Raw genomic sequence first — 26,581 nt, 5'->3', positions numbered from 1 at the left:
CAACCCCAGCTCCCTCAGTCTCTCCTCACAGGGCTGTGCTCAAGACCTCTCCCCAGCCTCATTGCCCTTCTCTGGACACATTCAAGTGTCTCAATGTCCTTCTTAAATTGAGATGTCCCTGCTCACTGCAGGGGATTTGGACAAGGTGATTTTCAAGGGTCCTTTGCAACCTCATGCATTCTATGATGCTTTGATTTTGAGATCTCAGGCTTTGCCTCATGCAGAAGGTGGTTTGAAGGATTAAAAGCCAAACCAAACCAAACCAAAAAAACCCCACTGAAATGATTTGACCTAATTTTAGTCATCTCTCTGTGTCTTAGCTAAATGAATTTTTAGCATCTTTGTGTTTGCAAAGACAGAGGTTTGCTTTGGGCACCCACACATCCATGTTGCTAACTCCAGATGAGATACTGAGCTCCTTAGATAGCTATGAGTGGAAGTCAGACATGACAGAGGACATGCAGACGACCCTTGTCACCTGGAGGATGAGCAGGATTCTGTGCTGCACTTCAAGTGCCACCAGGTGCTCCTGTGTAGGGTGGACAACTGAATCTTGCCCAAAGGTAATGCCTCACACTGCCTGTTTCTGTGTCAGCTGGTGGAAAGCTTCATTTCTCCATGAACTGTGTAGCTTTATGCCTTCCCCAGTAAAGACTCTTTTAGGTGGTTCAAGCTGGACAATTTAGTTCTACTTTCTGTGTTATTCCATGTCCCTTCCTATTTGAGACAGTTTGAAGTTACCAGCCCTTCAGGTCACAAAAGTCCAGCCAGAAAATAACTTCATAATAATAGTATTTATTATTTACATGTATCAGTGAGGCCAGTGCTTGCAGAGTTGACAGGACAGAGGGTGTCCCTGTTAGCACACAGACACTAAACATCCCCAAGGCAAGGACAGCTTGGAACAAGCAGATGGCAGCAGCACGGTGCATGCACTGACTCTTGCTGGAGCTGGTGTGTGCCAGCAGGTACCTCTTGCTCTCCCAGTGCTGGCACAGCCTGAGCTGCCCTTATCAGAGGGAGTCAAGGAGATGACTACGAGGAGAGGCTGAGGGAGCTGGGGTTGCTTAGCCTGGAGAAGAGGAGGCTCAGGGGAGACCTTCTTGCTCTCTACTACTACCTGAAGGGAGGTTGTAGCCAGGTGGGGATTGGTATCTTCTCCCAGGCAACCAGCAGCAGAACAAGAGGACACAGTCTCAGGCTGCACCAGGGGAAGTTTAGGCTGGAGGTGAGACAGTGAAGAACTTTCAGCCTGACTGATACTATAGTTGTTAGCCATTGGAATGTGCTGCCCAAGGAGGTGGTGGAGTCACCAGCCCTGGAGGTGTTCAAGAGGGGATTGGATGTGGCACTTAGTGCCATAGTCTAGCAGTCATGAAGTCTGTGGTGAGAGGTTGGACTTGGTGATCTTTGAGGTCTTTTCTAACCTTGATTCTATGAAACTAAAGGATGAGGGCAGGGCTGACATTTAGGGTTGTGAAGAGCTCACAGAGCCCCACTGCTGATGAAGGATTCTCTCTTGGTCTGGCTACACTCTGAATATCATAGTATCAGTGAGGGTTGGAAGGGACCACAAGGATCATCCAGTTCCAACCCCCCTGCCATGGGCGGGGACACCCCACACTAGATCAGCCTGGCCAGAGCCTCAGCCAGCCAGGGCTTAAACACCTCCAGGGACGGGGCCTCAACCACCTCCCTGGACAACCCATTCCAGGGCTTCACCACTCTCATGGGGAAGAACTTCCTCCTCACCTCCAGCCTGAATCTCCCCACCTCCAGCTTCATTCCATTCCCCCTAGTCCTATCATTACCTGAGATCCTGAATATCCTTACTTGTAGCTTTGCCTCTTCTGCTGGTGGAGTCAGTTTGCTTTGTCCTGAAGTCGCTTTATATTGTAGCACTGCCCAGATTTCACTGCTGACAATGAACATGAGCTTTGCAAACCACCTGGCAGGTTTGGATGCACCTAGTGGTGACTGCAAATTTCAATGAAGTCTTGTTTTATTTCTTTATTTATTATTTTTGCAGAAGGTACTTTGAAGTTTTATGGATCACATTTTCTGCTTCTAGGGGTGAAGCTGTGCTCGAAGGAGGCATGCGTGGGCTCTTGATCGAGTGTGGAATGGAATGGAATGGAATGGAGTGGAATGGAATGGAATGGAATGGAGTGGAATGGAATAGAATAGAATAGAATAGAATAGAATAGAATAGAATAGAATAGAATAGAATAGAATAGAATGGAATGGAATGGAATGGAATGGAATGGAATGGAATGGAATGGAATGGAATAGAATTAACCAGGTTGGAAAAGACCTTTGAGGTCATCAAATCCAACCTATCACCCAACACCATCTAATCAACTAAACCATGGCACCAAGTGCCTCATTCAGTCTCTTTTTAAACACCTCCAGTGATGGTGACTCCACCACCTCCCTGGGCAGCACATTCCAATGGCCAATTTCTCTTTCAGTGAAGAACTTCCTCCTAACATCCAGCTTAAACCTCCCCTGGCACAGCCTGAGGCATCAAGGGCTTGATCCTGAGGGATGATGAGGAATCATGTAATCCCTGGTTGGGATTGCTGTTACTGTAAGACTAGGACTAATGCAATTGTTTTTTGCCTTTCAGATGATATCTCTTATTTGCTCCTAAGATGTGCATAATTACTACCCTTATCAATGTAACATTTGTCTTTATCAGGTAATTGCTTCACCCATGTTATCTATTCTAGAACACTCCTGCAGACCTTTGTGGAAATTAGTGACATTCCTAGGCAGTCTTGGAAGGGCAAAAATTGGTGGTGAGGTTCTCCACTGATTTTTAAAACCAGGCTCTGTTAAAATGTTGCTCCAAACCCTACTGTCTACGTTGCTCCAAATGCTGCTCCAGGGCCACCACATCTCTCAGATGCTCCTGAAGAACTGACCTAGAAGTGCACTGGACTTGGACAAACATGACAGCAGGAAGTTGGACTCCAGGATGGCTGAAGGAGTCTGAAAACCTCTACAGTGTTGCAAACACTGCTCAATATATTTGCTGTGCATGGTCATTTAAATCTGGGAATGTCTGGGTAGCAAGTGAGTAGGATTGGCCAGGTGTGATAGTTTCAGGCTGTGCCTTTAAGAAAGAGAGCTGCAAATTCTCTAGCTCTACAGTTGGGTGTAAAAAGGAGAACAAGAGAGAGAATTCTTAAATGAATTTCATTGGTAGATGTGTGGGATGTAGTTTTTTGTTCTTACATTCTTTTCTCTCTCTGTCTCTCTCTGCTGGCACTACATGTCTGCTCCTGGACAGACACCTCTTATCAGCTAAACATGAGATAAGCATTGCTAACTTCTTAACAACACCTCTCAACTAACTGAATTTTCCCTAACATCTCTCCTTTTCTCTTTTCTTTCTAATTAACCAGAGGAAAAAGGGAAGGGAGAGGTTGGGGGGTGGGGAGTGGAGCAGTGTCCTCCTGCCCAAGGAGGATTTCTGTGCTGTTTTCTCTTTGTAAATAGCTGTGTAACATTGTGAATACTGCATATTTTTGTACACATCCATTGCATTCCAGTATTGCTTGGAAAATACAGCTTTTCATTTGCTTCCCTGACTGAGCTCAGCTGAGCTTTTGTTGATGCGGGTGGATTAAGTCATCACAACAGGTAAACTCATAGTGGGGTTTGGAGGAGGGGATGGGAGGCTATTTACATCCATTCACAGAGCATCTGCTTTGTGCAGCTGATAAATACATACATTAACAATGCTTCCATACACACAAGAGGGCAAATGGTGAGCTGTGATCTGGGGATCCTGGTGTTTTACACGTATGTACAGCAGTCAGGGCCAGGTGGATCAGTGGCTTTGCCAGTACCTGAGCTTTAACAGGAATATTTAGAGAGATGAACACGTGGAGCCTCAGATCTAAATGATCTAGAATCCTTCCACTCTGACTTCTTCATTAAAAAAAAATAAATCATTTTGCCCCATGAAACTCCTGAACATTTTGGGCTTTGTCTGTCACCCCCACACAAGCACAGCAGAGTGCACTATCCTTGTTGTACATGCATTGGCAGCTTGGGGATCATCCTGGTGCTCCCTGTAGGTCATTCACATTCCAGAAATATTTGTCTGAAAGACAATGAATGAAAGGTGATTAATTAATGTTCCAGAGAGATATCAGGCTCAACTGCAAAACATCTTGTACAATGAAACTAAGCAGGAAAAATGAAGCAATGGTGGTAAAGGGAACTTGATAGAGGTTTTCTGTCGTTTTTCTGAAATTACACTTTTTCTGCAGCTGGCCAACTGAAACTACCTCTGCTTTTCATCTCTCTCACTTAGAGGTGCTGGGAGGGTCATCATTACACTTTACCAGATAGGCTTCTTGAATAGGAACATGACCATGCAACAGAGTATGTCAATATATCACACTGCTCTGCTGTCTTGAAATACCTGAAAACTCTTTAGAATAGAATAGAATAGAATAGAATAGGATAGGATAGAATTGAATTGAATTGAATTGAATTGAATTGAATTGAATTGAATTGAATTGAATTGAATTGAATTGAATTGAATTGAATTGATTAACCAGGTTGGAAATAATCTCAGAGATCATCAAGTCCAACCTATCACCCAACACCATCTCATCAACTAAACCATGGCACCAAGCACCCATCCAGTCTCTTCTTAAACACTTCCAGTGGTGGTGACTCCACCACCTTCCTGAGCAGCACATTCCAATGCCCAATCACTCTTTCTAGGAAGAATTTTGTCCTAACATCCAGCCTATACCTCCCCTGGTGCAGCTTGAGACTGTGTCCCCTTGTTCTGGTGCTGGTTGCTAGAGAGAAGAGACCAACCCCCACCTGGCTACAACCTCCCTTTAGGTAGTTGTAGACAGCAATAAGGTCTCCCCCGAGCCTCCTCTTCTCCAAGCTAAGCAACCCCAGCTCCCTCAGCCTCTCCTCACAGGGCTGTGCTCCAAACCCCTCCCCAACTTTGTTGCTCTTCTCTGGACACCTTCCAGCAACTCAGCATCTTTCCTAAATTGAGTGGCCCAGAACTGGACACAGGACTCAAGGTGTGGCCTAACCAGTGCTGACTACAGGGGCAAAATGACCGCCCTGCTCCTGCTGGCCACACTGTTCCTGACCCAGCCCAGGATGCCATTTGCTTTCTTGTCCACCTGGGCACACTGCTGGCTCATGTTCAGCCTAGTATCAACCAGTACCCCCAAGTCCCTTTATGCCTGGTCACTCTCCAGCCACTGTGACCCCAGCCTGTGGCACTGTATGGGGTTGTTTTTATCCCTGACTACAATGTGAAGGAGAAAAGTTGTACAGATCTATCTGTACTGCCCCAGATCCCTGGAGGAGCTCATTCAGGGACTGTGTAGATATCTCTGCTTCCTAAAAGTAAAATTTGTATGAGTGTAAAACCCTTTGATGCCTTCTATTGCATACCAACCTTTCTTCTCCTTAAACATATGAAACCAGCAAGTCCACTGACAACTTGAATAAGACAAAGGATGGCTTCAATGACACCAATGGCCAGGAGGATAGAGAAAAGGACGACATTCCAAAGGATGATATTTTCAGGTTCTTTGCAAATGCTCCACGTTGTCTGGTTGAACAAATAATTGTCTCTGTGATAGAGAGAAATAAATGGCAGTGTATCAGAAAAGAAAAGAGTTGTCACTGCTTTCTGCATATAGCATAGAGAGTTCTGTATCCTGCCTTTTCCAGCATTACATATTCTGAACTTGGTTGGGCAGAGTCTCAAATTCTGCTATTACTTTTTATAGCTGGTGATTCTCTTCAGAACTCCCTTTGTAGGAGTGCAGTTGATGGGTGGGGAAGAAAGCCACGTAGGTACTTTGTTGTATCCACCAGAAACTCCCTTCTGTTTTATGGCCTCACTTAAATACAAAAGGGAAAGGTCCCTAAGGATTTAAAAATGTGTCTTCACAACCTCTTTTCCTGCTCTGATAGCTCAGCTCAGCCCATCCATTATCTCTAGCTCTGGTTTGAAGAGTGTGGTTGCCAAGGTTAACTTTGAAGAGTTAGAAAAGATTGTTGCTTTGCTGTTCAGGAGTAGGTAGGGTAGACTCAATTCATGATGATTTAAGAGACCAACATGGCATACTTAGTCAACATTTCCTTTTGACTGCAGTGAGAGTCACTGCTCAGTAGCCTTTTGAAAGCATGGTGCAATTTGCACAGGGGATTGCTAACAAGAACAAGAAGAAACTTGGTCAATTTGCCCAAAGATAGTCCTTGGCCCAGCTGATGGTGAGCTAGAACACACAGGCTTAGAGAAAGATGAAATTGTTTGCAGACTGAGTGGACCATCAGTTCACCTTGGAAAAATTCACATTTACTATTAAAAATAGGGAGACATTAGGGAAAGCAAAGCTGGAAAAGCCTGTGAGTCATACTCACTCCAGACTGTCGTTCCTGAAAGGGTAGAGATATTCTCCATCACCTGTGTCGCACAGAGGGCCTCCAATCAGTCCCAGTGAGGAAACGACTGCACAGTATGCTCCTCCTGCAAATCCCAGCACAGCCAGGACCACTGACAGCAGCAACTGGAAGGAAAAAGACCTTCAGTTTCATATGCACAGAGGCATCAAGTAGCATGGAAGGTTTACACCAAATGGGAAGGAAACAATCTTTGTTTCTCACTACATGCTGAAACCCATAATGATGGACAAGCCCTGTGAGGAGAGGCTGAGGGAGCTGGGGCTGCTTAGCCTGGAGAAGAGGAGGCTCAGGGGAGACCTTATTGCTGTCTGCAACTACCTGAAGGGAGGCTGTAGGCAGGTGGGGGTTGGTCTCTTCTGCCAGGCAACCAGCAGCAGAACAAGAGGACACAGTCTCAAGCTGCACCAGGGGAGGTTTAGGCTGGAGGTGAGGACAAAATTCTTCCTAGAAAGAGTGATTGGCTATTGGGATGGGCTGCCCAGGGAGGTGGTGGAGTCACCATCACTGGAGGTGGTTAAAATGAGACTGAATGAGGCACTTGGTGCCATGGTTTAGTTGATGAGATGGTGTTGGGTGACAGGTTGGACTCGATGATCTCAAAGCTCTTTTCCAACCTGGTCTGGTTCTATTCTATTCTATTCTATTCTATTCTATTCTATTCTATTCTATTCTATTCTATTCTATTCTATTCTATTCTATTCTATTCTATTCTGCTCTAATACTATGATATTTGTGGGAATAAAAAGTAGTTGACTTTCTCTGACTAGTGCAGCTATCCTGCATGTGAAAGATTTTCTAACTGTATTTGTTTTGCTCTTAAAAGAGCAGTGTGCTCTTGTGGCCAACAAGGCCACTGCCATTCTGGGGTGTATTAGAAGGGCTGTGGTTAGTAGGGCAAGAGAAGTTCTCCTCCCCCTCTTCTCTGCCCTGGTGAGGCTACATCTGGATTACTGTGTCCAGTTCTGGGCCCTCAGCTCAAGAAGGACAGGGGACTGCTTGAAAGAGTCCAGCACAGAGCCACAGAAGTGATTAAGGGCGCAGAACACCTTCCTTATGAGGAAAGACTGAGGAAGCTGGGGCTCTTCAGCTCAGAGAAGAGGAGACTGAGAAGTGACCACATTCATGTTTATGAATATGTGAATAGTGAGTGCAGAGAAAAAGGAGTCAGGCTGGTTTCAGTGATGCCCAGTGACAGGACAAGGGGCAATGGTGGAAGCTGAGGCACCAAAAGTTCCATGGAAACATGAGGGAAATTTTTTTCACTGTGAAGGTGACAGAGCCCTGGAAAAGGCTGCCCAGGGGGATTGTGGAGTCTCCCTCTCTGGAGATATTCAAATCCTGCCTAATGCATTCCTGTGTGATCTGGTATAGGTGATCCTGCTCTGGCAGGGGGTTTGGACTAGATGATCTCTTGAGGTCCCTTCAGCCCCTATAACATTCTGTGATTCTGTGAAAAGTGGGTAAGGCCAGAACTTGCTTTATTCAGAGTTTTATACCTGACCAATCAATTATGAAAATTCTGCTGAGTCTTCCTTCAAAAAAAGCCAATATGAAGCCAGTATTGACTTTATATGGTCCACATCTCAAGTGCCTTGGCATTTCCACATCTTCACCAGGAGGACATTTCTCAGCCCTTGTACCAACAGAAGCCAGCAAGCAACTACTAAAGCAGGTATGAAAGCAACAGAAGATGCATTAGTTGCTTTTGCTAATAGGCAAAGAATGCAAAAGAGCCTTTCTGATTGCTGCAGCAGAGTGGCAAGTGGTTAACACTGCCCATGCAGCAATGAACCAGCAGTGACTCTGAATTACGTGCAGTGCACGTGTGTGTTCTGCATGGGCAACTCCCACAGGAGCACCACCTTTGCTCTCTTTTGGGGCAGTTTTCTGTTGATGGGTGGAATGTATCTGGCTGCTCTTTGTGTACAGAAACAAGAATCTCAGGCAGAAGTTACTGGTGGTGTACCTGTGATAGGCTTCCCACTAGTCTTGTTAAGAACAGAACAGAACAGAACAGAACAGAACAGAACAGAACAGAACAGAACAGAATAGAATAGAATAGAATAGAATAGAATAGAATAGAATAGAATAGAATAGAATAGACCAGACCAGACCAGACCAGGTTGGAAGAGACCTTCAAGATCATTGAGTCCAACCCATCAACCAATCCAACCCACCTAAACAACTAACCCATGGCACCAAGCACCCCATCAAGTCTCCTCCTGAACACCCCCAATGATGGTGACTCCACCACCTCCCCAGGCAGCCCATTCCAATGGGCAATCACTCTCTCTGTATAGAACTTCTTCCTAACCTCCAGCCTAAACCTCCCCTGGCACAGCCTGAGACTGTGTCCTCTTGTGCTGGTGCTGGCTGCCTGGAAGAAGAGACTAACCTCTGCCTGTCTACAACCTCCCTTCAGGAAGTTGTAGACAGCAATAAGGTCTCCCCTGAGCCTCCTCCTCTCCAGGCTAAGCAACCCCAGCTCCCTCAGCCTCTCCTCCTAGGGCTTGTGTTCCAAACCCCTCCCCAACTTTGTTGCCCTTCTCTGGACACATTCAGCAAGTCAAGAGCCCCTGCCTGTGATTGTTCATAGCCTTGTCAGGTAGAAGAAGACAAAAGGAAACTCTGGAGCAGACAGAGAGACAGAGGAACACCTGGACTAGGAGCAAAGCAGCAAGACTACCTTGAAGTCAGGGCAGAAGTATGGCTGAGGAAGCACATTGGAAACACTCCCATTTATGACTTGGGTTTGAAGCCAAATACCTCTAGCAACATTTCCCTGTTGCCAGTAACTATCAGTCAGATCTAAGAGCCCACAAGGAAGGATGAAGCCTTCTGCTAATGCCAGCGGCTCCACAGGGCGTTGCATTACTGAGTCAAATGAAATATCCATCACCCACGTTGCAGATTTGTGACACAGTCTTGAAAACTATTCACTATCCAAACTTGTTCTGGCTGGTGAATGCAGTTTCCAGCTTGCCAGCTGATGACATTACTGCTTTCCATACAGCCTTGCCTGCTGCCACTGTGTGAATTGACTCATTCCGTGTGTCCTTTTGCCTCTAAAGCAATGCTTGAGTTAGAAGTGGTTGAGATTTCTATTAAGATTGGTTTCATCATAACTGATTAATAACTCTGGTGGGTTTGGGTTGGTTATTTTTTGCAAAGCTGGACACTCCTTTTGTCTTTATCTGCATGTTGGCTTGCACTCTTGCCTCTTAGCAGTTTTGCTGCCAGCGCAAGGTAGGTAATTCAGCACATTATCCCAGAGCAAAGCAGCTCTGGGTCAGAGCTGATGCACTGTCTGTGACTCTAAGATCACCAGCCATGCCTTGTGGTGTGTCCTGCCCATGCTGAACCATTCCTCTCCACCTATTTTCTCATTTACTTCAGCTGTGCATTCAGCATCTTGGTTGAAGAATCTCAATTAGGCTAACTGTACACATATTTATTGTGGTAGTTTCAGGCTATGCCTTGAAAATTTAGCTGCAGATTTAGAGCTGAAAAGGATAAATAAATCACTGTTGGGTGTGGAAAGGAAAACAAAAGGTTATTCTAAACACATTCATTGGGTAAATGTCTGGGATAAAAGAAGCTGTATCGTAACAGTTCTTCACATTTCACTTCCCTTTTCATCCTATTTCTCTCCTCCTCTGATCTTGGCTGTTCTGCTTTGCCCAGGAGGAGATAACCCTTCTGGCTGACCTTGAGATAAGACTAACACTGCTTTCTCTCATCTTCTCTCTCTCTTGGTACAGGGGGTTTGGGGAGCTTTGGGGGGACAGTGGAGCAGTTCCCCTGGTCTTTTGGACCAGGGGGATTTCCTTGTTATTTGCTAAGTGTAAATGCCTCTGTAATATTGTAGCTCCTGTATATTTTGTACACATTCATTGCTTTCCATTGTAGAGTGTGGCTTTTGCTTGTAAATTCAGCTTCATTTGCTTCTAACTGAGCGGCTCTGGCTAAAGTTAATGGTGGGGGAAACTTCAGCCCACCACATTTGTATAGATAAAGGCTACTTGTCACTGAAGAGGAAGACTGAAGTGACTGCAGCTGATGGATTTGTTCTCCTGGGCATTTTCTAGATGCACAATGGCATTTCCCTGTTATATGGACTCTTCTAGAGTCTTGTCTGGAGGCTGGTCCTATATTCTACAGGAATGGAATGGAATGGAATGGAATGGAATGGAATGGAATGGAATGGAATGGAATGGAATGGGATGGAATGGAATGGAATGGAATGGAATGGAATGGAATGGAATGGGATGGAATGGAATGGAATGGAATGGAATGGAATGGAATGGAATGGAATGGAATGGAATGGAATGGAATGGAATAGACCAGACCAGACCAGACCAGACCAGGTTGGAAAAGACTTTTGAGATCATCAAGTCCAACCTATCACCCAACACCATCTAAGCAACTAACCCATGGCACCAAGCACCCCATCAAGTCTCTTCCTAAACACCTCCAGGGATGGTGACTCCACCACCTCCCTGAGCAGCACATTCCAATGGGCAATCTCTCTGTAAAGAATTTCTTCCTTACATCCAGCCTAAACCTCCCCTGGCACAGCTTGAGACTGTGTCCTCTTGTTCTGGTGCTGATTGCCTGGGAGAAGAGACCAACCCCCACCTGTCTACAACCTCCCTTCACATAGTTGGAGAGAGCAATAAGGTCTGCCCTGAGCCTCCTCTTCTCCAGGCTAAGCAACCCCAGCTCCCTCAGCCTCTCCTCACAGGGCTGTGCTCCAAACACCTCCCCAACTCTGTTGCCCTTCTCTGGACACCTTCCAGCAACTCAACATCTTTCCTAAACTGAGGAGCCCAGAACTGGATGCAGGACTCAAGGTGTGGCCTAACCAGTGCTGAGTAGAGGGGCAGAATGACCTCCCTGCTCCTGCTGGCCACACTGTTCCTGACCCAGCCCAGGATGCCATTGGCCTTCTTGTCCACCTGGGCACACTGCTGGCTCATGTTCAGCCTAGTATCAACCACTACCCCCATGTTCCTCTCTGCCTGGCTGCTCTCCAGCCACTCTGCCCCCAGCCTGCAGCACTGCATGGGGTTGTTGTGGCCAATGTGTAGAACCCAGCACTCAGATGTGTAATCTAAATGCCTCTTAAGGAAGATTTAAAGGGATGTACTGGAGCATATTTGCTGATGCAACAAGAGCAGCTGTGCTTTGGGAAGGCTTTTTTTCCTCATGGTGCCAGCCCAATGGATGCTTTCAGGTGCGTGCATGCTAAGCTGCATGGCATGGAATCTTTCTAAACCTGTTAAGTTTCCAACATCATTACTCCATAATGCAAGGACAAGAAGTCACCTGGCAAAATGGATTAATGAACAAAACTTACTCAATGTGGCACATAATTGCTGTGAAATGGAGAATTCAATAAGGTGACTAAAAGGATGAGATATTTAGTAATTATTATTACTCTTGTTGATACTTTAGGACCATGTCAAAGCTAGGATGAAGTCTGAAACTCTTAAACCAGGGATTGCACAAGATATCATAGGATGGAGTCCCTACCCTGAGGAAAATGGTTATGTCCTGACTCAGTAACAATTCTGATCAGTATTAGTTCTTTAAACCTTTTTCTTTTATCCTGTGAAAAGGAATGCTGAGTATTCAGTGTAAATGGTAATGCTATACTTAAGATTCCCAAAGCAGAAAGGTTGTCAAACTAACCTTTGGATTGCAGAAGCTCCTGAGTAGCTCCAGTGTAGGCTGCTTCGCTGCCAGCAGGGAGAGGTTGGTGGAAAAGCCACCAAGATCTGGGGACCCCATGTCACGTCCACCCAGACTGACCTTGCAAGGAGCTCTACTACCTTGGGAGTTTGCTACCACTATGCATGTTTGAACTGGTCCCAGGGCTCCTCGCCTTTGCAGTTTCTGGTGATTCACACCATACCCTGCCTTGGTTGTACTGCCCATGCACTGAGAGCATCTGAGCAAACTTTCTGTGAGCGTCTGTGCGTTTCCTTCACTATCCCCAAAGCAAAGTTTCCCTGAGGCATTTTTCACCTGAGGATGCACATCATCAGCCTTCAGATCTCCCTGCAATATTCACCTTTTTTGGCATGATTGGGAATTACTCCTCCCCAGGGGAAATGGTTGGTTTTGATGCCATTCACATCCACTTGCATTTTGCTCATGTCTCCATCTCATCTCTACATCGAGCCACTATAGAGTGGCTTGTAGAATCATGGAACTGTTGGGGTTGGAAGAGATCTCAAGGATCACCTAATTACATACCCCCTGCATGGGCAGGGACACCTCACACTACATCAGGCTGCTCACAGCCACATCCATCCTGGCCTTAAAAACCTCCAGGGATGGAGCTTCCACCACCTCCCTGGGCAACCTGTGCCAGTGTCTCACCACCCTCATGGGGAAGAACTTCCTCCTATCATCCAATCTGAATCTACCCATTTCTATTTTTGCTCCATTCCCCCCACTACCTGACACCCTAAAAAGTCCCTCCTCAGCTTTCTTCTGGTCCCCCTTCAGATACTGAAAGGCCACAATGAGGTCTCCTCAGAGCCTTCTCTTCTCCAGACTGAACAGCCCCAACTCCTTCAGTCTGTCCTCATAGCAGAGCAGCTCCAGCCCTCTAATCATCCTTGTGGCCCTTCTGTGGACACATTTTATCTCCTCCAGATCCTTTCTGTAATAGGGGCTCCAGAACTGGATGCAGTACTCCAGGTGTGGTCTCACCAGAGTGGAGTAGAAGGGGAGAATCGCCTCCCTTGACCTGCTGGCTATGCTTCTCTTGATGCAGCCCAGGATGTGATTGGCTTTCTGGGCTGCAAGGACACACTGGTCACTCATGTTGAGCTTCTCATCCACCAGCACCCCCAGATACTGCTCTCAAGCCAGTCCTTGCCCAGCCTATATTGGTGCCTGGTATTGACCCAACCCAGATGCAGGACCTTGCACTTGGTCTTGTCAAACCTCATGAGGTTGTCATGGGCACACCTCTCCAGCCTGTCAAGGTCCCTCTGGATGGCCTGCTTTCCCTCCTTGCCCCCTTTACACCTCAAAGAGGTGAACAATTCCCACAGTCCCAGAAGACAACCATTTCAAAGGTACATTGTCCTCACTGAGGTTATTACCTAGTTTGGTTTGAGTAGCTACATCACCTGGCCACCAGCCAGCTCTGCACAAATTACTTTCCCAGCGGTGTCTGCTGTGTTTCTCTACGACAGTGAATAAGGAAGAGGAGGAACAGTCTGTAGGTAATCAATCAGTAATGGGAAAGTGCAGACAGAACACCCAGCAGACACATGCTGCTGCTAGCAATGGGTCAGACAGAGAATGGGAGGTGGAGGGGAAGGGAGCAGTGTTGGGGATCTGTGGATGTGGGCTGCTGGATGGCACCGTTCTAACACCTTCATCCATGGGCTGGGGGAGTCAGACAATTTGTGGAAGTTTGACTTCTGGCTCTACAATATTTAGAATTATAGAATTATGGAATCAACCAGGTTGGAAGAGAGTTTGAGATCATCGAGTCCAATCTATCATCCAACCCCATCTAATCAACTAAACCATGGCACCAAGCACCCCATCCTGAACACCTCCAGTGATGGTGACTCCACCACCTCCCTGGGCAGCACATCCCAATGGCCAATCTCTCTTGCTGGGAAGAACTTCTTCCTAACATCCAGCCTAAACCTCCCCTGGTACATCTTGAGACTGTGTCCTCTGTGTCCTATTTAGTGCTGGGATAAAGAAATGGAGACAGGACACCTGAGATACTCTACAAACTAAGCCCATTTCAGCTGGATTTCCCTTAGAGCCTTGGCGTGAGAACATTCAGACTATATCTGTTTTTCACCACCACTTTCTACATCACTCAAAATCAGGAGAAAGCACCTGCCTCAGGCACTGGATTCAGGGAGCTTAGGCTCACATTCCAGCTCTGCAACTGGCCTACTTGGCCATCACTAGCATCCCCTCTGTGCATGTGACGTTTGGTAAAGTCAATGTAATGACATGTCCCTTGGAATGTACTTGTTAGGCCACACCTTGAGTCCTGTGCTGTCAATTTAAGAAGGACATTGAGACTCTTGAACGTGTCCAGAGAAAGGCAATGAGGCTGTGGAGACATCTCTAGCACAAGCCCTATGAGGAGAGGCTGAGGGAGCTGGGGTTGTTTAGCCTGGAGAAGAGGAGGCTCAGGGGAGACCTTATTGCTCTCTACAACTACCTGAAGGTAGTTTGGGATTGCTCTCTTCTCCCAGGAAACCAGCACCAGAACAAGAGGACACAGTCTCAAGCTGCACCAGGGGAGGTTTAGGTTCAGGGTGAGGGGAATGTTCTTCCCAGAAAGAGTAATTGGCCATTGGAATGTGCTGCCCAGGGAGGTGGTGGAGTCACCATCCCTGGAGGTGTTCCAGAGGGGACTGGAGGTGGCACTTGAAGCCATGGTTTAGTTAGTCCTGAGGTGTTGGGTGACAGGTTGGACTTGATGATCTCTGAGGTCTTTTCCAACCTTATTGATTCTATGATTCTATGAATAATTGATCAAATAAATCATCTTGAAGAGGTAAAGGTTTTTCTCATGGATGAAAGTAAGTATTAATGGAAGAGTACAGAAGAGATATGCTTTATTGTATGGAATCTCTCCTTCCAGGCTGCTTCTGAGAATGATACAGACTGAAAAAAACCTTCCAAGGCAGTTTATTCTTGCTAACAAGGACAGCCTCACACAAGTCTGTGTGCAGGGCTTGAGGACTAGTGGAGATGCAAGCATGACATTTTGCTTTAGAATATTCTTAATCATCAGAGGAAAAAGCCTCCCTGGCCGCCTTCTGGATGACAGAGAGCCCAAATTGCATTTGCACAGTGCTTGGGCAAATGTGTGCTACTGGTCACAGCATGGAAGCAAGCCTCCAGGAAGAAGTGTTGGCTGCAGCAGCTCGGATTTGTAACGTGGGCCTGGAAAGTAGGTGACCTATCTGCCCCTACAGAGGTAAGCAAGGATGAACCTATAGAAAAGCAATTTGCCATGGAAGGATGTGGAGGAAACAGGACCAGGTGGAAGCAGAAGGAACAGGCAGCTGTCAATATTTAGGATTGCCTTGAGCAGGAGGAAATTGAGCCCTGTTTTACTCTGTGTAAGGCAAAGTGGAGTGAAGGAGCTTTGTACCCCTCTGCCCTCAGTGTTGTGCCTAAATACTCCAGCACCTGCCCCAGCCGAGTACATCTCTCATGTCAGTGGCTGCAATATCACAACATTCTTGGCTAACTGAGCTCTCAGCCCCAACCCAGGGATGCTTCCCCTTCCACAACTCCCTGGCAGGGCTGTCCACAGTGGTGCGCTGGTTTGTCATTCTGCATTTCCTCCTGCTGAGCAGCTATTCAAGAGCTATTGTGTGAACCCTACAGTGCCGTTTCAACACAACGACATCCACTTACCCCACACCTGTTAGCACAACATCTTGCTCTGCCTGCTCCCAGCATCATGAATGCCGGCAAAATAACCTGTGAAGAAAGCACAGAGTGAGTTAGGGTGCAGTACTTCTAAGCACACCAAGCTGGGGCAGGAGTTGATCTGCTGGAGGGTAGAGAGGCTCTGCAGAGGGACCTCGACAGGCTGGACAGATGGGCAGAGGCCAAGGGCAGCAGATTGAACACATCTGAGTGTTGGGTTCTGCACATTGGCCACAACAACCCCATGCAGCGCTACAGGCTGGGGTCAGAGTGGCTGGAGAGCAGCCAGGTAGAGAGGAACATGGGGCTGCTGGTTGATGGTAGGCTGAACATGAGCCTGCAGTGTGCCCAGGCAGCCAAGAGGGCCAATGGCATCCTGGCCTGCATCAGGAAGAGTGTGGCCAGCAGGAGCAGGGAGGTCATTGTGCCCCTGTACACTGCACTGGTTAGGCCACACCTTGAGTCCTGTGTCCAGTTCTGGGCCCCTCAGTTTAGGAAGGAGGTTGACTTGTTGGAGCATGTCCAGAGAAGGGCAATGAAGTTGGTGAGGGGTTTGGAACACAGCCCTGTGAGGAGAGGCTGAGGGAGCTGGAGTTGCTTAGCCTGGAGAGGAGGAGGCTCAGGGGTGACCTTATTACTCTCTACAACTACCTGAAGGGAGGTTGTAGCCAGGCAGAGGTTGGTCTCTTCTCCCAGGCAACCAGCACCAGAACAAGAGGACACAGTCTCAGGCTGTGCCAGGGGAGGTTTAGGTTGGATGTTAGGAAGAAGTTCTACACAGAGAGAGTGATTGCCCATTGGAATGGGCTGCCTGGGGAGGTGGTGGAGTCACCATCACTGGAGGTGTTCAGGAGGAGACTTGATGGGGTGCTTGGTGCCATGGGTTAGTTGTTTAGGTGGGTTGGATTGGTTGATAGGTTGGACACTATGATCTTGAAGGTCTCTTCCAACCTGGTTTATTCTATGTATTCTATGTATTCTAAGTCTAGGACCTGGAGCATCATATTCCTCAAAGGCAAACTACCTTCTGCCTCTTCCCTGTGAGTTACACCTGCTTAGATGTTGGTGCTTGCTGAAGAGGAACCTGGATTACAGCTAGGGCTGGCTGACAAGCTTCTGATAGAGTAATTGTGATTGCTGAACTTGTGCTGCTCCTTTTCAGCAGGGCTTTGGGCTTGTTTGGTTTTGTTTTGCAGGAGCAATGATGCCAATTCTGCGAGATTGAATTTCTGCTCAGAAAAGATGCGTGATCAGGGTAAGACTTACACCAGTTCACATCTTCTGAGCATTCTGCTCTGGATTGTAGTTGGGGCACTAGTCTTCAACTCCCTGAAACACATCTGATTTTTGGTTCTTTCTGCTATGCTTCTGCAAACCACAAAATGGACTTCACTCAGCAGGGAACTCCCTGCTTGCGTCAGCTTTCTCCATCATAATTATCAGGTGGAGCTGGACTGATAGAGTGAAGTCAGCAGCTGCCTGTGTCTCAGGATATAATGCCACCTTACAGAGGCACTCTGGAGATAGGAAAAGCTGGGTTTAGTTTGGTAGCTAGAGGGAATGAATGGTTTTGTGTGTCTGGTTGTGTAGCCAGAGCACTCCTGCTGCCTGGCCTCTGCCCGCTGCTGTTGTGTAGGCAAAAAGCAACACAAGACAATGAGTGTTTGGGAATGTAGGAAATGGTCCCTATGGAGTTAAGGAAAACAGGAGAAGTCCCCCAAACAAACAAACAGAAAAGGCAAAAGCTGTAAAAACAGCCTGACTAGTTCTCAGAGGGATATTCCAGTATCTGAAGGGGGCCTACAGGAAGGCTGGGGAGGGACTGCTCAGGATCTCAGGTAGTGATAGGACTAGGGGGAATGGAATGAAGCTGGAGGTGGGGAGATTCAGGCTGGAGGTGAGGAGGAAGTTCTTCCCCATGAGAGTGGTGAAGCCCTGGAATGGGTTGTCCAGGGAGGTGGTTGAGGCCCCAGCCCTGGAGGTGTTTAAGGCCAGGCTGGCTGAGGCTCTGGCCAGGCTGATGTAGTGTGGGGTGTCCCTGCCCATGGCAGGGGGGTTGGAACTAGATGATCCTTGTGGTCCCTTCCAACCCTGACTGATACTACGATACTATGATTGTCCCACATAGGGCAGTAAGAGCAGAATGTCCATGGTGAATGAAGCCCAGGGAATTACATGTCCGGTAGGAACATCTCTCTGGATTGTGTTATGAAACCTGCTTAGATTTAGAGACTCCTGAGCATTTTTCAGAGAATTTGCTCTCTGTTGCCTTTTATGCATATCCCAGAGGCAGCCTCCAGCCCCTGAAGATGTAAGGCATTGAGGTTAAAGAGATCTTCCTTTTCCTGGAAAGAAATCAGCTCTCAGGCAAAACAGATGGTCCCCAAGGCAGCCTCAGCCCCAGCATGCCACTGGTTGGCACTCAGAAGGTGAGCTAGTACCTCTGCCCGTCAAACCAACACTCCCTTTCCTCCAGGGCTGTCTTTCTTTGGAGGTTTCTCTTCTAAGCTTGTGAACACCTTTGTGTCATTTATTAGCCTGGCTCAGGATGAAGGGTTTGTTTGGCAGCTCTCTTTCTTTGCAGTGCCTGATTGTAAACACCTGCCTTTTGACATGGAAATGAGGATTTGCTGGATTTGGCTGTTGTCAGTGAAATGAGGGCTCTGTGTGTGCTACATGGCAGTCAGTCTTCTACTTTAGGAAGAAGTCAGACACTTCCAGAATACAGAATACAGCATTAACCAGGTTGGAAAAGACCTTTGAGATCATCGAGTCCAACCTATCACCCAACACCATCTAATCAACTAAACCATGGCACCAAGCACCCCATCCAGTCTCTTCTTAAACACTTCCAGGGATGGTGACTCCACCACCTCCCTGGGCAGCACATTCCAATGGACAGTCACTCTTTTTGTGAAGTTCTTCCTAACATCCAGCCTAAACCTCCCCTGACCCTGGAGGCTGTTTTCTGGGTACAAGGAGATTCTCCAAGACTGGGCAACCTGTTGACTTTCCTTTGGGGATAATTTTGGGTGCATGGGTTACAGCCTGGTCTATCCTCCCTGCAGATGAGGCTCCAGTCATGGGGCATTCTGGCCCTTTCATAACTTTCTGGGAGGCCCAGAAGCCAGTTGTCATTTTTCCATCCTTCAAGCACCTGGAAATCAGGGCTGCTGCTGCTTTCTTCCCCCTGCCCCCCCAGGCCTTTGTACTGCTGTTTTCTGGAAAACATGTACACTCAGCAGCATTGTTTGTGGATCAATAATTACCGCTAATGCCACGTTTTGAAGGTCAGTGCACATTTTTTTCCTCCCCTCTCAACTTGCTGTTCTCATTTTTGATGTATGTGGCGCTGGCCACAGGCAAGTCTGTGTGGAAGCCTTAGAAGAAGGCTTCTATGAGCTTGTGATGCTCTCATGCCTAACATCTGCCTTTCCTTTCATTGAACGCCAATGACTCCTGGGCTTGAAATGATATGACTTTTCCACAGGCCTCTCATGTAGTTCCTCTCCTTCCTTTAGGCTTCCTTTCCCAAACCCATGCTTACGTTCGAGCTCAGCGTTAGTAATAGGCCCAAGCAGTAGGCGGAAGAAGGAGCCGGCGAGCAGCTGGTGGAGAACCACTTGGGGAATGACCTTCTCCCATGTTCCTGCTTTGGGAAATATGAGTCTGAGCCATGTGGGTGGATAATTGGGAGAGCATAAAGAGAGAGGGTTTTCTAATGAACTGGAAAGTTCAGTATTCCCAAACAGGTTTCCTTCTAGTTATGGATATTGACACAAAAGTGATACGAGGCTGGGGAGAGGTCTCCAGCACAAGCCCCATGAGGAGAGGCTGAGGGAGCTGGGATTGTTTAGCCTGGAAAAGAGGAGGCTCAGGGGAGACCTTCTTGCTCTCTACAACTACCTGAAGGGAGGTTGTAGTCAGGAGGGGGTTGGTCTCTTCTCCCAGGCAACCAGCACCAGAACAAGAGGACACAGTCTGAAGCTGCACCAGGGGAGGTTCAGGCTGGATGTTAGGAAGAAGTTCCCCACAGAAAGAGTGATTGGCCATTGGAATGTGCTGCCCAGGGAGGTGGTGGAGTCACCATCACTGGAGGTGCTTAAGAAGAGACTGGATGAGGCACTCAGTGCCATGGTTTAGTTGATTAGATGGTGTTGGGTGACGGGTTGGACTCGCTGATCTTGAAGGTCTTTTCCAGCCTGGTAAATTCTGTATTGACTGAAGTTACCCAGATAAACACCTACTGAAACTTGCTCCAGGTTGGTTTTTGTTGTTGTTTCTTTGTGGGTTTTGTTTTGTTTGTGAATTATGTGATCTTAAAATCAATTAGAAGAGTAACAGAGGGCTGCAGACAACAGTGAAAACTCACCACCTCCAGTGTTCCTTTGACTTATGGAGGGTGAGCACCCATCTGACCCTTCTCCATGTGAGTCAGTCCTATTGCTTGGACTCCTGATATTTATTTCAGGAATACTTTGTATTTCTGTGATTAGGAACTTTTCCAGCCTTGAATGCACTTTCTCAGTCCCATATCCAGCTTCATAGTGTCTGTGCAAAACACATCTCTGTGACTTCTATTAACAGAGGTTTTCTTAGCCTTGGATTTAAAGCAAAACAAAGCAACAAAAGAAAGAAGGAACAAAACCACAGGATCTGGAAGCAGCACTCCCCTCTTACCAGCATCCCAGCTCCCAGTATGCCATGGAAAAACCAGACCAGATCCGTTATCTCGCGAAGCTGCAGAACTTGTCCATTGGGGAAGTACAGGAGGATGTTGGAGACTATGGCACAGGCTGCCAGTGGGAGTAGGGTGATTCCAATGCACTTAGAGCACTTCCTCGTGCACATGGCAGCTCTCTGCTGGGGAAATACACAGGGAGTTTGGGGTTATTGCAGAGCAAGGGAGCACAGGATTTCAGTAGCTTTCCTAAAGAAAAAAGAATCAGTTTTGAAGCACAAAGTGTTTGGGCTTATGTAGATAGTTGTATCATAGTATCAGTCAGGGTTGGAAGGGACCACAAGGATCATTTAGTTCCAAGCCCCCTGCCATGGGCAGGGACACCCCACACTAGATCAGCCTGGACAGAGCCTCAGCCAGCCTGGGCTTAAACACCTCCAGGGACGGGGCCCCAACCACCTCCCTGGACAACCCATTCCAGGGCTTCACCACTCTCATGGGGAAGAACTTCCTCCTCACCTCCAGCCTGAATCTCCCCACCTCCAGCTTCATTCCATTCCCCCTAGTCCTATCCTTGCCCAGGGAGGTGGTGGAGTCACCATCCCTGGAGGCATTCAAGAGGAGATTGGACATGGCACTTGGTGTCATGGTTTAGTCATGGGGTCTGTGTTTATATGTTGGACTTGATGATCCTCGAGGTCTCTTCCAACCTTAGTTATACTGTGATCACTCCCCGAGATCCTGAGCAGTCCCTCCCCAGCCTTCCTGTAGGCCACCTGCAGATACTGGAAGGCCACAATGAGGTCACCTCGGAGCCTTCTCTTCTCCAGACTGAACAGCCCCAACTCCTTCAGTCTGTCCTCACAGGAGAGGTGCTCCAGCCCTCTGATCATCCTCATGGCCCTTCTCTGGACACATTCCAGCACCTCCACATCCCTCTTGTAATAGGGGCTCCAGAACTGGAGGCAGTACTCCAGGTGGGGTCTCACCAGAGCTGAGCAGAGGGGGAGGATCACCTCCCTTGCCCTGCTGGCCACACTTCTCCTGCTGCAGCCCAGGATCTGATTGGCTTTGCGGGCTGCAAGTGCACACTGAGAGCTCCTGTTGGGCTTCTCCTCCACCAGCACCCCCAAGTCTCTCTCCTCAGGGCTGCTTTCCAGCCAGTCCCTGCCCAGCCTGTATTTGTGCCTGGGATTGCCTCGACCCAGATGCAGGACCCTGCCCTTGCTCTTGATGAACCTCATGAGGTTGGTTTGTGCCCACCTCTCCAGCCTGTCCAGGTCCCTCTGGATGGCCTCCCTTCCCTCCAGCGTGACTGCTGCACCACACAGCTGAGGGTGCACTCACTGCCACTGTCCATGTCACCCACAAAGATGTTGAACAAGCCTGGTCCCAGGACTGATCCCTGAGGGACTCTGCTTGTCACTGGCCTCCACTGGGAATTGCGTTCTACAGCGCCTGTTCCTTGCAGAGACATTATCTAAAATGGATTTATTACAATCTAGAATGTTTAATTAAATTGATTTAAAATTTCCAGGAATAAGCATGTGTTGATATGAGATGAACAGAGAATTTAATTTCAGTTGTTAATGGACAATTCTCTCTCCCTTGGGAACATCTATAACAAAGCCATGGCCACACAGACTGATACCCTGGCTGACACACTTCTTGGTGGGGCTAAGGCCTTGGGTAGAAGGAGAAGAGAATGTATCAGGTTGTCTGGGATCACTCTCAGGAAGGTGCTTAGAAATCTCCTACACTGAAGGTCTTGAAGAGCAGGAAGTGATTGCCAGGAATGTCACAGAATCACCAAGGTTGGAAAACACCTCAAAGATCATCAAGTCCAACCTGTCACCACAGACCACATGACTAGACCATGGCACCAAGTGCCACCTCCAATCCCCTCTTGAACACCTCCAGGGAAATGTTCAGCTCTGCCTTGGTGCTAGGACACATGAAGGAGCTCCCCTAGGTTCCCTGCTAGATGGGTTTTCTTTATTTCAGTCAAAACCACATTGTCAGCAAGTATTGGAGAAACTTTCTTTACTGTTCCTTATGATGTGCTTGTTCTGCAGATAAGGATAGATAAATCTGTGGGCTAAGAGAAGGGCAACGAAGTTGGTGAGGGGTTTGGAGCACAGCCCTATGAGGAGAGGCTGAGGGAGCTGGGGTTGCTTAGCCTGGAGAAGAGGAGGCTCAGGGGAGACTTTCTTGCTGTCTACAACTACCTGAAGGAAGGCTGTGGCCAGGTGGGGGTTGGTCTCCTCTCCCAGGCAACCCAGCACCAGAACAAGAGGACACAGTCTCAAGCTGTGCCAGGGGAGGATTAGGTTGGATGTTAGGAAGAACTTCTCCACAGAAAGAGAGATTGGCCATTGGAGTGTGCTGCCCAGGGAGGTGGTGGAGTCACCATCACTGGAGGTGTTTAAGAAGAGACTGGATGGGGCACTTGGTGCCATGGTTTAGTTGCTTAGATGGTGTTGGGTGATAGGTTGGACTCGATGATCTCAAAGCTCTTTTCCAACCTGGTCAATTCTAATTCTAATTTTTTTTTTAAGGAGTTGTTTGACATCCACTCTAAAATATATGTATAAAAAAAGGAAACACATCTAATCCTGCAGCTGTTTGGTAAGAGAAGGTCACAAAGCCATCCCACCTCATTTTCAGAAATCCACCATAATGTGTAGAAGAGTAACTTAAGATTTTACAGGTCAGGTTCTTCTTTTCAAGTCTTTTTCGACCCTGGAATGGGTTGTCCAGGGAGGTGGTTGGGGCGCCATGCCTGGAGGTGTTTAAGCCCAGGCTGGCTGAGGCTCTGGCCAGCCTGATCTAACGTGGGGTGTCCCTGCCCATGGCAGGGGGGTTGGAACTAGGTGATCCTTGTGGTCCCTTCCAACCCTGACTGATACTATGATACTATGATAAGTCAAACAATCACCTTTTAAAACTCAAAGAATCAAACCAAATGAAGTACTGATTGAGAGGGATCTCTGCAGGTCTCCAACCTTCCGCTGAAAGCAGAACTGCCACCAATACTATGTTGCTGTGTCAGCCATGGCTTTGTGTAGCTAAGCTTTGGAAACCCCCAAGGATAGAGCTACCACCTCCTCTCTGTGTGACCTGTTGCAGGGCTGCCCTAGAAAAAGTCTTTCATCATGTTCAGCATGAATCTCCCAACCTGTAAACATGCTGCTGCTCCCTGTTACATCCTCTCCCATCACTCCATCGCCTTTAATGAGCACTGCACTTCAATGCCTTTTCTTCTGAGCACTTTGCAATCACATTATGCTTTTAGAATCCAGCTTTGTAACAAGTGAACCGGCACTGAACTATTCTAGAAGGGAATATTCTTAACAGAGATGCTTTGTAGTTTATAGCTGTTATGCACTGTTTATGTATTGCTCAAAATTGGGCAGGGAATTTTGCAAGCCTTCAGAGAAAGCTCCATCTCAAACAGCTAAAAATCTAAGCAGATTGACAATGTGCAAATGAAAGATGAAGCAGGGAGGGGGTGAAGGGAAATGGAAGGAACATTTCACCTGTTTTTCTCTCAAATGCCCAATGGATTTCCTCACTCTCCTCTCTCTCTCTCTTTTTGGTTTTTTTCAGACCTTTCTGCTTTCCTGCCTCATTCCAGCTTTTGCTTTTCCATATGTTTGTTCAACCTCACCTGCTTCCCCAGAGAGAAGCAAACAAGCTCAGGCACAACCTGGCCTCCTTCTATTAAAGCTAAGACTTGTAGGTGAGCTATAAATTCTCTTCTGTATCATTTGCACATAGCTGGAGGACCCAGTTCTTGCTTGCTGCAAAGCAGCACACTGTTGTTTTGGCTGGAAGAACAGAAGCTTACAACCCATTCTCTGACCTAGCTCAACACCACTTCCAGCTTCAAGGACAACTTAACCTAAACATCAAGCACCAGACCCAGCAAGAGCCTCTACCATCAAAATGCCTCTTTGCTACTTGCGTACATCAGAGGATCTGACCGTGCTGTTACGCATTAAGTAAACACTCTGAGCTGCCTCAGCACTCAGAACACTTTGTTAATTCAGCAAACAAAAGCACTTTCTACAGCTTTTTAAAGCAAGGTGGCCAGACCAAGCTTCTAATTTCAAAGTAGGGGTTTTAGAAAGCTTTTGCTTTGTAATGCTGAGGAAAGCGTGCAAAGATCTTTACTTACTTTCTACACAGGGCTACGATGGCCTCCAAGCCCCAGAGTTTTCCCCACAGCCAGCTTCAGGCTTCTCTGGCTTCTCTGGCTTGGAGTGTGGTGATCTGAGGGAGCCCAGCAATGTTTTCAGGCTACAGCTTCTATCAAACAAATATCTGTTTCTCTCCAGAGAATGAGGAAATACCCCAAGTTATCCCTGGTTGGCCAGTGCAAGGTTGGCATGTCACCCAGCATTATTGATTATCATAAGGCAGTGTTCCAGCGGTCAATGCCTTGGCCCCCCCCAGGACAGGCAGATTGGAGCAATAGAGACCTTTTTACTGCAGCCATTTCACTGTGCAGAGTTTTGCAGAAGAGGAAAGGCAGGATATGCCAGGGGTGCAAGTGTGCAGAGAGTGGTAGAAAATGTGTTTGAAGCACCAGGTGGTGGCCCAAGCTTCAGCTGACATCGGTGGCGATGCCATTTCGCCGTGTCTTTTGTGATGGTGCTTCAAACCCAAGGAAAAATCAATCTTCAGACAGGGCAAAGGCCTAATGGCATTTAAAGAATTAAAGTTTGAACCACTTGAAGACCATTAACAGTTTGCACTGACAGTTGCACTGGTTAGGCCACACCTCGAGTCCTGTGTCCAGTTGGGCCCCTCAGTTTAGGAAGGAGGTTGAGTTGCTGGAACGAGTCCAGAGAAGGGCAACAAAGTTGGTGAGGGGTTTGGAACACAAGCCCTATGAGGAGAGGCTGAGGGAGCTGGGGTTGCTCAGCCTGGAGAAGAGGAGACTCAGGGGTGACCTTATCACTCTCTACAACTACCTGAAGGGAGGTTGTAGACAGGCAGATGATGGTCTCTTCTCCCAGGCACCCAGTACCAGAACAAGAGGACACAGTCTCAGGCTGCGCCAGGGGAGGTTTAGGTTGGATGTTAGGAAGAAGTTCTATACAGAAAGAGTGATTGTGCTATGGAATGGGTTGCCAGGGAAGGTGGTGGAGTCGCCGTCATTGAAGGTGTTCAGGAGGAGACTTGATGGGGTGCTTGGTGCCATGGGTTAGCTGTTTGGGTGGGTTGGATTGGTTGATGGGTTGGACATGATGATCTTGAAGGTCTTTTCCAACCTGGTTTGGTTTATTCTAATAAAGAGGTTCTAATAAAGAGGTTGGAGCAACTGGGTTGACCTGCCAGCTTGTGCAGAGTTAAGAAGCCAATAAGAAAACTTCATGGTGATAGCTAAGATGAGCCCTTCCCAAATCCCATATCCTGGTTGCTTGGAGTTTTTATAGGCTGTTACTCTATAATACCCCTAAGGTAACACCTTTTCCATCCTTACATAGCTGACATTCTCATTCAGGCTCAACATGCTTGATTTCATTTCTGCTTTTCCCTGATTTTGCCCTGCACACAGCCCTCTGGGCAGATACAAGGCTCACCTCTGTAGTTTCTCACCTGTATTGTGTCCCCAGCACTAATTTCCTAAGGCTTCTTCTTTTCACCTTCCGAAGTCCATCTCTCAGGCTTATCAGACTTCATTTATCACTTGTCATTGAGTGCTTCAGCTTGGTGCCTAGACTTGATTGTGCCTCTTAATTTCAAACACCTCTCAGGACCATTCTCTGCTGAATATTAGCAGTTTTTCAACAAGTGCACCATGAGCAAAACCAATGTTGCATTAGTTTTAGGCTTTGCCTTTTGCCCACAGCAATCTCTTGTCTTTTGTTCTGCTACAAAGATTTTAAACTTGTTTGGGACAAGTTCAGTGTTTTCATCTGTGTTTATACAATGCTTTGTGCTCAAAGACAAAAGCTTCTAGCCAAGGGAGGTTGTAGCCAG

General features: G+C 47.4%; 1 protein-coding gene across 2 annotated transcripts; it reads right to left on the bottom strand.

Moving 5' to 3' along the window:
• Positions 1-775: 775 nt before the first annotated feature.
• On the bottom strand, positions 776-24,904 carry LOC137444632 (transmembrane 4 L6 family member 1-like). 2 transcript variants are annotated; one of them, XM_068145606.1, is made up of 6 exons: positions 24,771-24,904; positions 20,590-20,772; positions 15,895-15,960; positions 6,427-6,572; positions 5,453-5,630; positions 776-4,114 (listed from the first exon to the last, which is right to left on the bottom strand). In XM_068145606.1, exons 2-6 carry the CDS (start codon positions 20,758-20,760, stop codon positions 4,094-4,096), a joined length of 582 nt encoding a protein of 193 aa, XP_068001707.1. In that variant the 5' UTR covers positions 20,761-20,772; positions 24,771-24,904; the 3' UTR covers positions 776-4,093. The 2 variants fall into 2 exon arrangements, with proteins under 2 accessions (XP_068001707.1, XP_068001716.1); XM_068145615.1 differs by having other exon boundaries at positions 20,590-20,769.
• Between the last annotated feature and the right edge of the window lie 1,677 nt (positions 24,905-26,581).

This window comes from Melanerpes formicivorus, unplaced genomic scaffold (genome assembly GCF_026170545.1).
Source record: "Melanerpes formicivorus ecotype bairdi unplaced genomic scaffold, bMelFor1.0.p_v2 SCAF_1, whole genome shotgun sequence".
In the NCBI taxonomy this organism is placed as follows: domain Eukaryota; kingdom Metazoa; phylum Chordata; class Aves; order Piciformes; family Picidae; genus Melanerpes; species Melanerpes formicivorus.
This window is presented reverse-complemented; position numbering and strand designations above follow the sequence as displayed.